Here is a 12,501-nt window from a genome sequence, read left to right as displayed (position 1 = left end):
ACCAGGGGCTTCAACGCAAAAAATACACAGACCTCGGGGAAGTTGTATATTTCATCACGCAGCAGCTGTGAGGAGGACCCGGATAAGCTATGCTCCGTTCTACTGGAACTTGTTTTTAGTTGCTGGTAACTCGTATAAACCCCCGCTTGCTCTCGGTGATTGCAATATGAAACTGTACAGTAGAGGGCAGTAAAAGGCCGTTAATGTAAGCATAGATTTTATTTTGAAACCGAAGACCGGAAGATGCTTCAGTGGTACTTTAATTCTCCTTTTTCCACATTAAATTCATAAGTCAAGTAGCGTCTCAGTAACGTTTCAAGAGAAAAATGAGTTACTTCTAATAATTTTTTGAGTGTTTTTTTACTCTTTTGCCCGTTTAATCCTTTTAAAATGGGCAAAAGGGATAAAGGAGATAGAGGTAGGTTGCTGATGGGTTGTGGTGCTTTAGTTAGCTAGCCATTGGGAGCTAACTATCATAACAATTAATGTCTGGCAATAATTTAGTTCGGTCCTTAAGCGTAAATTGTTATTTCACTGTATATTTGTTAGCTGTAGTGATGCAGTATATGGAGACCTATATGTTTCCAATATTGTTTCCTATCTATTATTATTATGATTATGTTGAACTGTAAACATGATGCTTTAGAAACACAAAAGACATTAAAAACAAATTAATGATTGTAGTGTGAAGCGCGTTGGGGTCCTCTGCGCTTGATAAAGCGCTATAAAGGACAAACCATTTACCATTTAAATTTTTGTGCCGATGCTAAGGACAAACTATTGACTAAAATGAGAACATTTAAGTGAAACCAACACTATGCAAGCGCATAAAGACATATTCCAGTACCTTGAAAAAGTATTCACACCCCTTGAAATGTTGTGATCCACACGTTTGAATATATTTTGGGGGAAATTGGTGTGATAGACCAATACGAAGAACACAATACATGACTTTTGAAGTGGAAAAACACAATACACGGTTTTCTAATTTGCTACTTTGCTTTATTAAAAGATTCTCAAAAGTCTGGTATTCCCTTTTATTCAGCCCACTTACTCTGATGCCCAAAAACTAACCGGAACTAACTGCTTTTAGATTTTAACAAATTATAGTAAACAAAGTACACTGTGAGTGATTTGTTGCTAGTAAAATTCAGCTGGTCTTCTGAAGGCATCAGAAGTTTGTTGGAAAATGTTAGGGAACAAGGAACACAGCAGGCAGAAAAAGGTTGGGGAGCAGTTTAAGAGGAGGGATAGGTTTTAAAACTTCAATCCCAAGTTTTGATTATGTTACAGAGCACTTTTTTTATCAATCCATCCACCTAAACTATCTGCTTGGGTAATTAAAGCATTAATTGGATAAACAGGCAAGAGGACTGCGGTAATCCTGAACAAGCTGTAGAGATCCATAGCTCAGGTCAGGCCGTCATGTGACAGGACAACTATTAGTCATGCAATCTGAAAAACTGACCTTTTTAAAATAAAGACACCAAAAAATAAAAAATAATAATAATAAATGTAGAATTTTCCTTCCAGTTCACAATTACACATTAATTTTGCTGGAATGTAACAGAAATTCCCAATAAAATAAACTGAGCTTTCTGGTTATAACAATAAAAACATGTAAAGTTTAAATACTTTTTTCTATTAAAAGAGCACAGGAGCATCCAGTGGACATCCATCAGACAAAGAACAGGAGGCAATTTGGATAAATTTGCTTAACCACCAACTATCTGTATTTTTATATTTGAAACTAGGATAATTTATATTTCCTAGTAGTTTATAATGTTTTTTTTTCTGCCTGTCATGGTGCAGAGAAGAAATCCAAGAAACGTTATTATGAGGAGGAAGATGATGAAGATGATGTGACCGGCAGCGAGCCTCAGGAAGCCATACCAGCTGCTGCAGGAAAGCAGGTGGACGAGTCTGGGACAAAGCTCGACGAGTATGGAGCCAAAGACTACCGCGCTCAGATGCAGCTCAAGAAAGACCATTCTTCACGCCCACTCTGGGTGGTAAGAAGCTCCGTTGCTGTTGACCTCTTTTCCATCTTTAATCCATATTTGTGTATGTGATTTTGTCTTTCTAATCCCTCCAGGCTCCAGATGGACACATCTTTCTGGAAGCGTTCTCTCCGGTGTATAAGTATGCTCAGGATTTCTTAGTGGCCATCGCAGAGCCTGTGTGCAGACCTAACCACGTTCATGAGTACAAGCTGACCGCGTACTCGCTCTACGCAGCGGTCAGTGTGGGGCTGCAGACTTCAGATATCGTGGAGTACCTGCAGAAGCTCAGCAAGACATCTGTACCGGATGGCATTGTGCAGTTTATCAAAGTAGGACAATGAAGTAGTTTTTATCGATTTTTCAGCTTCATTGTGTTGCTCATTCATTCACATTCTAATCAACCTTTCTCTCTCAGCTTTGCACTGTGAGCTATGGGAAAGTCAAGCTCGTGCTTAAGCACAACAGGTGAAATCAGTTAAGATAATTCTACCTTTTTTCTCTTTGTTATTCATTGCTTCAGTGCTATTTGTCTCTCTTTCCTCCTCACATTCCCAGGTATTTTGTAGAAAGTGCTTTCCCTGATGTCATCCAGCATCTCCTGCAGGACAACTTGATCCGTGAATGTCGCCTGCGCGGTGCCGACGGATCAGACCCTGAGCTCATTACTGAGGTCATCCACAGCAAGTCAGCGGTAAGCAAATCAGGACTACATTTTTTTTCAAATCAAAATTGAATGTTTGCTGCTATTGCTACTATAGCCTGTCAAATTACTCCAGAGTGTACCTCATCTTATTTCCCTGGCAGATTTCTAAGGCTGTCCAGGACAAAGGAGGTACCTCCACCTCACAGCAGCCCATCGATGGACAAACCTCAAACCAGCAGGTCCCCGAGGACATCTTCAGCTACTATGAGCAGATGGATAAAGAGGAAGAAGAGGAAGAGGAGACTCAGACTGTGTCTTTTGAAATTCGCCAGGTAATACTTTTGTCATGCAACAAAAGGGAATGCATCCTACTCTGAACTCTGTCACTGTAGCGTTGCCTGATGTAATGCAGGAAATGATAGAGGAGCTGCAGAAGCGTTGTATTCAGCTGGAATACCCCCTCCTAGCTGAGTACGACTTTCGAAATGACACCGTCAACCCTGACATCAACATTGACCTGAAGCCCACCGCCGTGCTGCGGCCCTACCAGGAGAAGAGCCTGCGCAAGATGTTTGGAAACGGCCGAGCACGATCGGGAGTGATAGTGCTACCCTGCGGTAAGAGTCGAGATGACAAAACGTCGAGTGGCCATTTTGTTCAAGCATAAATAATGTTTTAGTTTCATGTTGCTTATATCTACTGTCTGGTTTCGCTTTTTATTACTTGCAGGAGCAGGCAAATCTCTGGTGGGTGTGACCGCCGCGTGCACCGTGCGTAAACGGTGCCTGGTGCTGGGTAACTCCTCCGTCTCCGTGGAGCAGTGGAAGGCCCAGTTCAAGATGTGGTCCACCATCGACGACTCCCAGATCTGCCGCTTCACCTCCGACGCCAAGGACAAGCCCATTGGCTGCTCAGTGGCCATCAGCACCTACTCCATGTTGGGTCACACCACCAAGCGATCCTGGGAGGCAGAGAAGGTCATGGAATGGATGCGGACGCAGGAGTGGGGACTTATGATCCTGGATGAGGTCCACACCATCCCTGGTGAGTCCTTAGTGCGTCTCATTTTAAGAGGACAGGCAGTGCTGTATGTTGAACACTTTTACAAACAAGTGTCGTTTTTTTCTGTAGCAAAGATGTTTCGACGTGTCCTGACCATCGTCCAGGCCCATTGCAAACTGGGACTCACCGCCACACTGGTGAGGGAAGACGACAAGATTGTGGATCTCAACTTCCTTATTGGCCCTAAACTGTATGAAGCCAACTGGATGGAGCTGCAGAACAACGGTTATATCGCCAAAGTTCAGTGTGCAGAGGTAAACACACATGACAGTATAATCAGATAAACTCTAAACTTTGAGTTTCTATCAAATAGTCTTGGTGGTCCATTAAGTTTATTTTTAAACCCTATAAATTGTGCTGATAAGGTGTAGATGTTAACTCAGTGTGATCAGTTAATACAGGTACATTCTTGGCATTTCTTGAAGTTTGCCTGTAAAGATGCCAGAATATTAACCTAAAAATAAGACAAGAAGAAGTCACTTTATATGACACTGATTAACACAGTTACAATAATTTGTAATATACTGTATTTATTACTATTTTGACCTTAATTAGCAGACTTAAGCAATAACATAAAAGTCGTATATCGGTGGTTTTGCTTTAGTTTCCACATCATGACTCCCATGTTCTTTTTTTCAACAAAACATAATTATGAACAGCTAATTTTGCATTGTTTGTATCGTTAGGGTCACACTTTTAAATGATGATAAATGCTACATATGATTAATCTCCAAAAATCTGCTAATTTTCAAATTTCAGTGTTACTGAGTGACTTAGAACTGCAGTGGCAGATATTTAGTTATTATACAGTAAGCAGATGCAGATGGCTTCATTATCTCATGCAGGAATGTCTTTCAAAAATAAAGAGGCGTACCTGTGCCTGTGTTTCAGGTGTGGTGCCCGATGTCCCCGGAGTTTTACAGAGAATATGTGGCCATTAAGACAAAGAAGCGCATTCTGCTGTACACGATGAACCCCAACAAGTTTCGGGCCTGCCAGTTCCTCATCCGCTTCCATGAGCGGCGCAATGACAAGATCATCGTCTTTGCTGACAACGTCTTTGCCTTGAAGGAATACGCCATTCGGCTCAACAAGTTTGTTTCTTACGAAAAACTGATTTTAATTGTTGCATTAATCTGCCTCGTCACTTAGTTTTATATGTCTTGTTTTATGTTTTCTCTCAAGGCCTTTCATCTATGGTCCCACTTCTCAAGGGGAACGAATGCAGATTTTGCAGAACTTTAAACACAATCCAAAGATCAACACCATTTTCATCTCTAAGGTAAAACTCATCTTAAATTCTTTGCTGCGTCTGTGAACTGAAATTAGCTGGCAGACACTATGAAAGATGCACATTTTCTTTACATTTGTTGTCTCTTAAAAGCTCTGCTGAACTTTTCTCTTTATGTGATCAATAAATAGATAAAATTACATTAATGATATTTAAATATTATTTATCTCACAGCTCACTCTCATCTGCACGGTGACTAAGCATGTGCAAGCAATGCTTAGTCGGTGTTTCTCTCAAGAGCGTGATCTGGTGCTGCCAAGGTTACTCAAAAGGCAGTCTGAGTTTACGTCGTTCTTATTTCTGGCTCCACATTGCTGCAATGAGCTACTAACTGCATCAGAGCAGGGGTGTCCCTTTCTACCCTGCAGAACTTTCTAAAAACATCTTACCGCCTGTGTCCTTTAAAACCCTAACAAGCCTAACCATAACGTAATTTACACTTGCTGGAGCTGTTGCACCTGATCTACAGTAATTGGGTCTTCTAAATAGATTTGAATATATTTAGCACCTAATGCTTTTGCTGCGGTTGTTCCCCACTGGCAGGTCACTTTGGGTAGTTGTGTGTGCTGAGACATTATCATGAAAATGCTAAATTTAGTATGTAAATTAAATTAAAGTGAGCACTACACGAGATTCAATTATTAGGAAGCAAATTAGGCTTAAAGTATCACCTGGATGGGGTCAGTCACTCTGCAAATACCTTCTAAGTACAGTAGCTGCTAAAAGATCACACATAGTAAAAGGAAGACCACCTTTTTGTTACTGCTATTAATCTGTTATTTAAAATAATTTTACAAAATAACCAGCTGTACTGAAATAGCTTTGGCAGATACATTTTGAAATGAATACCACATGATATGGAAAACCGTAGTACTATTAAGGATAATCCAAACTAAATAGTCATGAAAACATAACAACCAATCTATAGTTTGTTGTTCTTAAATCTCTATATAACCACCTAAATGGCTCAAATTTTCTTGGCCTTCTTTTTAACCTAACATTGCGTCTGTCATTTCTGTAGGAAAAGCTTTATTAATTAAACTCTTAGAAGAGTTGTAAAGGCTTTTTGATACTGTAATCTAATTTCTCCAACTAAATTTTGTTGTAAAAAAACCCCAAATATGTTATTATGGCTTGCTTACCCCCAGCCATATGCTGTGTAATTAAAAATAACCATTTCAAGGCTCTAAATCACAGAAGGTTGAAAATTTCAGTGCATAGCAATTCAGCAGCAACTATGTTCAGGTTCTGCTCCCTCAGAAATTGCCAGGCGTCTTTCTCTCTTTCTACTGTCCATATAACTACAGCCTAAATCCCATCAGATTAGATCCACATTTCTACTAATTCTTTTGACCAAAGTTCGTGTTTTTTTTTTTTACCTTACTGACGAATTTTGAATGGATAAACACTTTTTGCACATCTGAGTACCAAGTAATAATTTAATTTTTGTCAAAACTTAGTTTTAATCTTTGCACCTTAAGAGGAACGATCAAGGCTCAGCATGCAGCTTTAGTTATTACAGCTTGAAACTAGAGGCCAGGCTTCAAATCTGGGTGTAGTGATGGACTGAGACCTGAACTTTCAGAGACACATAAAAACAGTTAAAAAGTCAGCCTTCTATCGCCTTTTACCAAGTGAAGAATATTTCTTGAATTAAAAGACTAATGTCACCTTCAGATCTAGAGAAACTCATCCATCTATTTATCTTTAGTCACACTTATTACTGCAGCAGTGTCTTCTCAAGCTTGTCTAAAACTTTAATCAGACAGCTCCAGCTGATCCAGAACGCTGTTGCTCACACTCCTACTAAACCCAGGAAAACAGAGCAGATCATCCCAGTTCTAATGTACTTGCACTGCCTCCCTGAAGCTCAGTGAATAGACTTTAAGATACTTTTGTTAGTTTATAAGCCACTGAATGACACCAGAATACATTAAATATCTGTTGTCGTATCAATCTTCTAGACCACTCAGGTCTTCTGGTTCTGGTCTGGTCTGCATCACCAGAACCAGAACCAAACATGGAGAAGCAGCATTCAGCTTGTACGCACTACAAATCTGGAATGAACTTCCAGAAAACAACAAAACAGCCGAAACACTGAATGCCTTTAAATCTAGACTAAAAACCCACCTGTTTAGAGTTTCTTTTGAAACATTATAAATGAAACATTAATCAGCATTCTGATATAACGAAGGAACTTGACAAAATGTAAATTTTTCAATTGTTGACTTTGTTCTGTGATTTTGTATGTTTGTGTTTTTATGGTATAAAGGACTTTGAACTGCCTTCTTGCTGAGATGTGCTACACAAATAGACTTGATAAAGTGATTGATAGACAAATAAACTTTGCTTTTTTTATTTTTATTTTTCCATTCAAGTTAGTAGATTGGATTATTTTTGATTGTCTGCTTCTATTAAAGTACGTGTCTGATTATCTGGACAGGTTGGAGACACTTCTTTCGACTTGCCAGAAGCCAATGTTCTGATCCAGATCTCCTCCCATGGTGGCTCGCGCAGACAGGAGGCACAGAGACTTGGCAGAGTCTTAAGAGCCAAGAAAGGTTAGCCTGTCCTGTCTGCCTCTCAGATTATTTTTGCTTGACGTGTCACAATTGTTAAATCCACTGTCACCCGTAAACAGTCATTCATCATCATTCTCTCCCCGTTTAGGAATGGTGGCTGAGGAGTACAATGCATACTTTTATTCCCTGGTCTCTCAGGACACCCAGGAAATGGCTTATTCCACAAAGAGGCAGAGATTCCTTGTGGACCAGGGATACAGCTTCAAGGTATGTCCAGAGCTGCAGCCTTTTAGTAATTTGACCCCGTCTCACTCATGTAAACACCAGGACAAATGATGATTTTGATGGATCTGGGTCTTTTTTAAAAATATCATTATAATGTCAAATACATCAATAAAAGATTGCACCTTTTGCTAGCAAGTATACAAATACATTTTATTTATATAAAAGTACTTGACAAACACAGAGGATCTAAATAATTTTTTTAAAGTTTAATGATGTAGAAAGTCAGATAATATCTAAAATAGAATAGAAGTACTTTATTCATCCCAGCAGGGAAATTACTTCGCAGTTACAGCATAGAGACAAGACACAATAACAACTACCACTGAGTAGTAGTTGTAGATAAAATAAAAAATAAGATATAAAATGCTATAAATTGTAAAAATATAAAATGCTGTTAATATAAAAAGCAACTTAAGAGCAGTCCTTGCAAAGATTCAAAAAATGCAGATATGTATATGTAAATATATGTACAGCAGTGTGCCACAGTGCAGTTGCGCAAAATTGGACTGATTAGTGCAGAACAATGGTTTAGCTTTTATTGTACAGTGAGATGGCATGTGGCAGGAAGGACTTCCTGTATCTGTCCCTACGACAGCAGAGCTGGAGCAGCCTATGTGAGAAGGTGCTCTGCTGTCTGTCCACTATGTGGTGGAGAGGGTGCTGTTTATTGTCCATAATAGACAGAACCTTCTTCAGTGTCCTCCTCTCCACCACAGTTTCCAGGGACTCCAGCCTTAGTCCCAGTACAGATACTTATCCAATCAGAAATCCTCCTTCATCCTGTTATAAGGAGGATGAGGAGCAGTGCTTATTGAGCTGACATACCATTATTTTGTGTAGTTCAGAGTTTAGCTGGGCAAGGAGAAGTGTTCACAGTTTTCTATTTAAGGAGCAGGTACTCTGCAGGAACCAAAGTATTTGGTGGCTTCTTTGCTCTTTGCCCTTCTGTTGGAGAAATGTGCTTTTTAAATAAACAACATTGTGTAAATTTCTACAATCCTAGTTTCATAATGAGAATTTTATATTAAAAATAAATTGTACTTTTCAGGCAGGTAAGCCTCGGCCTTTAGAGTGCTTTCCATAGTCTTTATTTTAACATCGCTGGCGTGGTTCTGATTTCACACAGGCTTCAGTTATGGAGCAAACAAGAGAATTAAGTGGAGAAGAGGTCTATTAAGACACAAGACGTTATTTTTTTTCTGAGAGATTTATTTTCTCTCATAGTTCGCCAGTATTATGTCAACTTGTGAACATGCGTGTTGGCTGTTATAACTTACAGCTGTACCTGATTTTTAGTGCACTAAGCTTTCACTTTTTGTTAATGTCAAACACAGAACAGCAATAACAGTTGCACAAACGAGTCCTGGCTTGTGACCTGATCTCAGTTGCCTGCTGTATACACACATAAACACAGCAATAAAACTGTGCAGCTAAAGAGAAATCAGGAGAGGCATGAACATTAGTCCACAGTTAGAGAAACACCCACTGAATCAAACAGATGGGAGCTATTAAACCTTTCGAGTTTGTTCATCTTCAGATTTGTTGTAGGGTTGCTTTGAAAAATCTCAATTTTGCAAAAGATACATTATGAGCAAAATTCAACAACATAAAAGAATATTGTTGATTTATTACAGAGCTCCCTGTAATACTGTCAAGAAACTTGAGAGCCGCTTAAATAGCCAACATGTTCAAACTACGGCTCTCCTGCCTGTTTGAGATTTAAACAAGCAGCTGGTCTGGTGTATTATGATTGCATTCACTTCTCTACTTAGGGTTGACTCAGTCAATTCAAAAATGGATGTTCATTCTGACAGTAAAGAGGCTCTTCTAACAAATATAACAGCATGAGTCTGCAGAACTGAAATGGTCTGGAAGAGACAATAAAAGTCTGAGCAGGTCCTCAAGTCGAGTCAGAGCTTAATTGATTTAGACGCTAGCCAATCCCAAGTACCTGGCCAAAAGGTGAAATGAGGACACAATTGTTGCCATGTTTACGTTGAGTTCTCTCATGTAATCCGGATTGGGTAACATCAATTGGATTAAGGTGATTTACACATCTCCTGAAGTATCCATTCAGACTAGTGGCTTAAAGCTCGTAGGATTCAACCTTACAAGCCCTCTGCTTAGTGTGATCATTCTAATCGAATTAAGTGCACTCATGACATCTGACACAGACATTCTGTTTTTTTATGCAGATATTTTATTTACCATTTACCATACCATTTCTTGTGGTTATAGTTTTAAATTAGGTTTAAAAGAAAAGATTTATGGTTTCAAAATAAACTTTAAAAAAAAAAAACAACATTGTTTCTATGACAGGCTTCTTCAATCCAAATCAGGCCTAAAATATATAAAGTATTAATATGTTGATGCGCTGATCTATGGGAAACAATTTTCTACTATCACTTCTAAAAACTAACAACAGTTTGTTAAAAAGTTGGAAAGTTAAAAATGTAAGATTTGCAGCAATATAAATTAAGGCTTTAGTCAATGCTTGCAACATTGTCCCATGTGTAAATGTCAAAAATATTCTCGTTTTATTTTTGTTTGACAGGTAATTACAAAGTTAGCAGGTATGGAGGAAGAGGACCTGATGTTCTCCAGCAGAGAGGAACAGCAGCAGCTGCTGCAGAAGGTGCTCGCTGCTTCAGACCTGGATGCTGAGGAGGAAGTAGTAGCAGGCGAAGTGGGAGCACGACCACAGGTAAGGTCTTTCACTAAACTCAGAGGAGACAAAGTACTTAAGCAAACAATTTCCTTGTTGCTTTTAGAAATGCATATTTTCTATATGTTGTCCCTATTGCCTAAAATGTCTACTTGATGAAGAAAAATGTAGAAAAAGACTGGATTTAGTCTGAAAGCTTACGGCAGGTCTTATATTTTTCTAGTACTGATAAAGTCTAATTTTTAAAATACACGTTCAGTCAATGGTGAGGATGTTTGGGTGCATTTGTTGTTCTGACAAAGATTAAGAGCTGGAAATTCAGAAAGGGTTGCAGGCTAGTGTGGCATCTTTTAAGAGTGCTGTGAAAGTAATACACCCAGCATACAATGGTGCTGTAAAAATTCTCGCACATTGTTGTAGGAACAAGTCTTGATTTCAGCTGTTAATGACTCTAATATTCCTTCGTTTCTCATCAGTTTTCCCGGCGAGTGGGCACCATGAGCTCCATGTCGGGTGCAGACGACACGGTCTACATGGAATATCAAAGCAGGAGCAACAAAGCCTCTGCGGGGAGCAAGAGCGTTCACCCACTATTCAAGCGCTTCAGAAAGTAGATCCAGTGAAACCCGACTCTTGGAAGACCTGCTCTGCTGTCACAGGATAGAGAAAAGGAAGGGAAAAAAAAGAAACAATGGATTTGCAGGTTCAGAGGATCCATCATCCGGTCGGGCGAACAGGAGGGACTGAGTTTCGAGGCTTTTGAAAGCCAGAGATATCTGTATGGAAGATGAGACGCAGGGTGGCTGTTTGAATGTGTTGTATCTGCTGTTTTTGGTAACTTGACTGAGAAACCTTTCACAATATTGTTTTGTAAGCTTTGCTTCAAATGCTACTTACTTGGTTCTAAATTAGTAAATTAGTTTAAGTTTTAAATGTATGTTATGTTGTGCAATTGTCTCCTCTTTAAATTGTTCATAAATAAATTTTGTAGAAATAAAATGTTTTGGCATTTGTTCTATCAATTTCTGCAACAATATGATGGTCCCCCTTTTGAGTTGTCAATAAAAGTCAAAATAAACGACTAACAATTAATTGTGTGACTAATTACTGCTCAGATGACTAAAGTAATTTAATGGGCATGCAGCTTTATTTACTGGGTTCTTTTCTCTGGCCAACGAGGGACAGGAAAACACTTGAATGCAATCCAGCAATAGAAAAGGGGGGAGTCGGGGTCTGCCTCCTTTGGTTCTTAAACACTTGAAGCTTCTCTGAATAGAAAATCAAGAACCTGGTGTGTTGTGTAAGCTTCAAAAGAGTTCAAGTGTGGGAACCCATCTGGGACTGGCCACCGTTTTACTCAGTGACATGGCACAGTTGCCTCATCAGCCATCTTTCGACTTGCAGTCGGTATGCTGTGTCCTCAAGGAACCTCTGGCTTACGGGATCCGAAAGAGTGAAAAGCCTTAAGGCAGATTTGAATCAACGTGCCTGTAGAGAAAAGAGAGTTGATGATTAATCCAGTTGTAATACTATTACTATTTCTTGAAACTCAAAGAACATTAAGATCAAAAACGTGATGATTGATGCTTTTAAATGAGGGGAGCTTTTATGTATTCCTTTATTTAATCAGGTAAACCCCGTTGAGATCTAGATCTCATTTTCAAGAGAGACCTGAGCAAAAAATTTGCAATACATAGCAACCTGGTTACAAGATAAAAACAATTAAAACTGGAGCTGTCCCTTTAAGATTAATTCTACTGTTTTAGCACAAATGTTTGAATGGGAATCAAATACTGAGCTTTAATAGTTAAAAAAAAAATGCAAGTTGAGGGAGGAAAATATGCAATTAAAGTGTAGTAAAAGATTAACACCTTATGCTCAGCATAAGCTAATAAATGCTAAGATGTTGCAAATGTTTAACTTTAATATGTCAGGGAAAAAACACATGAATTTCATCCTCATGTGAACCACATCAGTATAACCCTAGATTGTTAATAGTAATTTTTGTTCAAGGATGAGTGCTCACATTT

At 39.0% G+C, this 12,501-nt stretch overlaps 1 protein-coding gene across 1 annotated transcript; it reads left to right on the top strand.

Moving 5' to 3' along the window:
* Positions 1-253: 253 nt before the first annotated feature.
* ercc3 (ERCC excision repair 3, TFIIH core complex helicase subunit) lies at positions 254-11,563 on the top strand. The gene is made up of 15 exons (XM_023333006.1): positions 254-418; positions 1,813-2,012; positions 2,096-2,332; positions 2,419-2,468; positions 2,559-2,694; positions 2,808-2,978; positions 3,059-3,263; positions 3,376-3,690; positions 3,778-3,962; positions 4,600-4,802; positions 4,894-4,990; positions 7,443-7,560; positions 7,670-7,788; positions 10,361-10,510; positions 10,948-11,563. The coding sequence occupies exons 1-15, from the start codon at positions 391-393 to the stop codon at positions 11,083-11,085; spliced, it is 2,352 nt and encodes a 783-aa protein (XP_023188774.1). The 5' UTR covers positions 254-390; the 3' UTR covers positions 11,086-11,563.
* Positions 11,564-12,501: the final 938 nt, after the last annotated feature.

This window comes from Xiphophorus maculatus, chromosome 4 (assembly GCF_002775205.1).
Source record: "Xiphophorus maculatus strain JP 163 A chromosome 4, X_maculatus-5.0-male, whole genome shotgun sequence".
In the NCBI taxonomy this organism is placed as follows: domain Eukaryota; kingdom Metazoa; phylum Chordata; class Actinopteri; order Cyprinodontiformes; family Poeciliidae; genus Xiphophorus; species Xiphophorus maculatus.
Note: the sequence above shows the minus strand (reverse complement) of the source record. Positions and strands in the feature narration are given on the sequence as shown.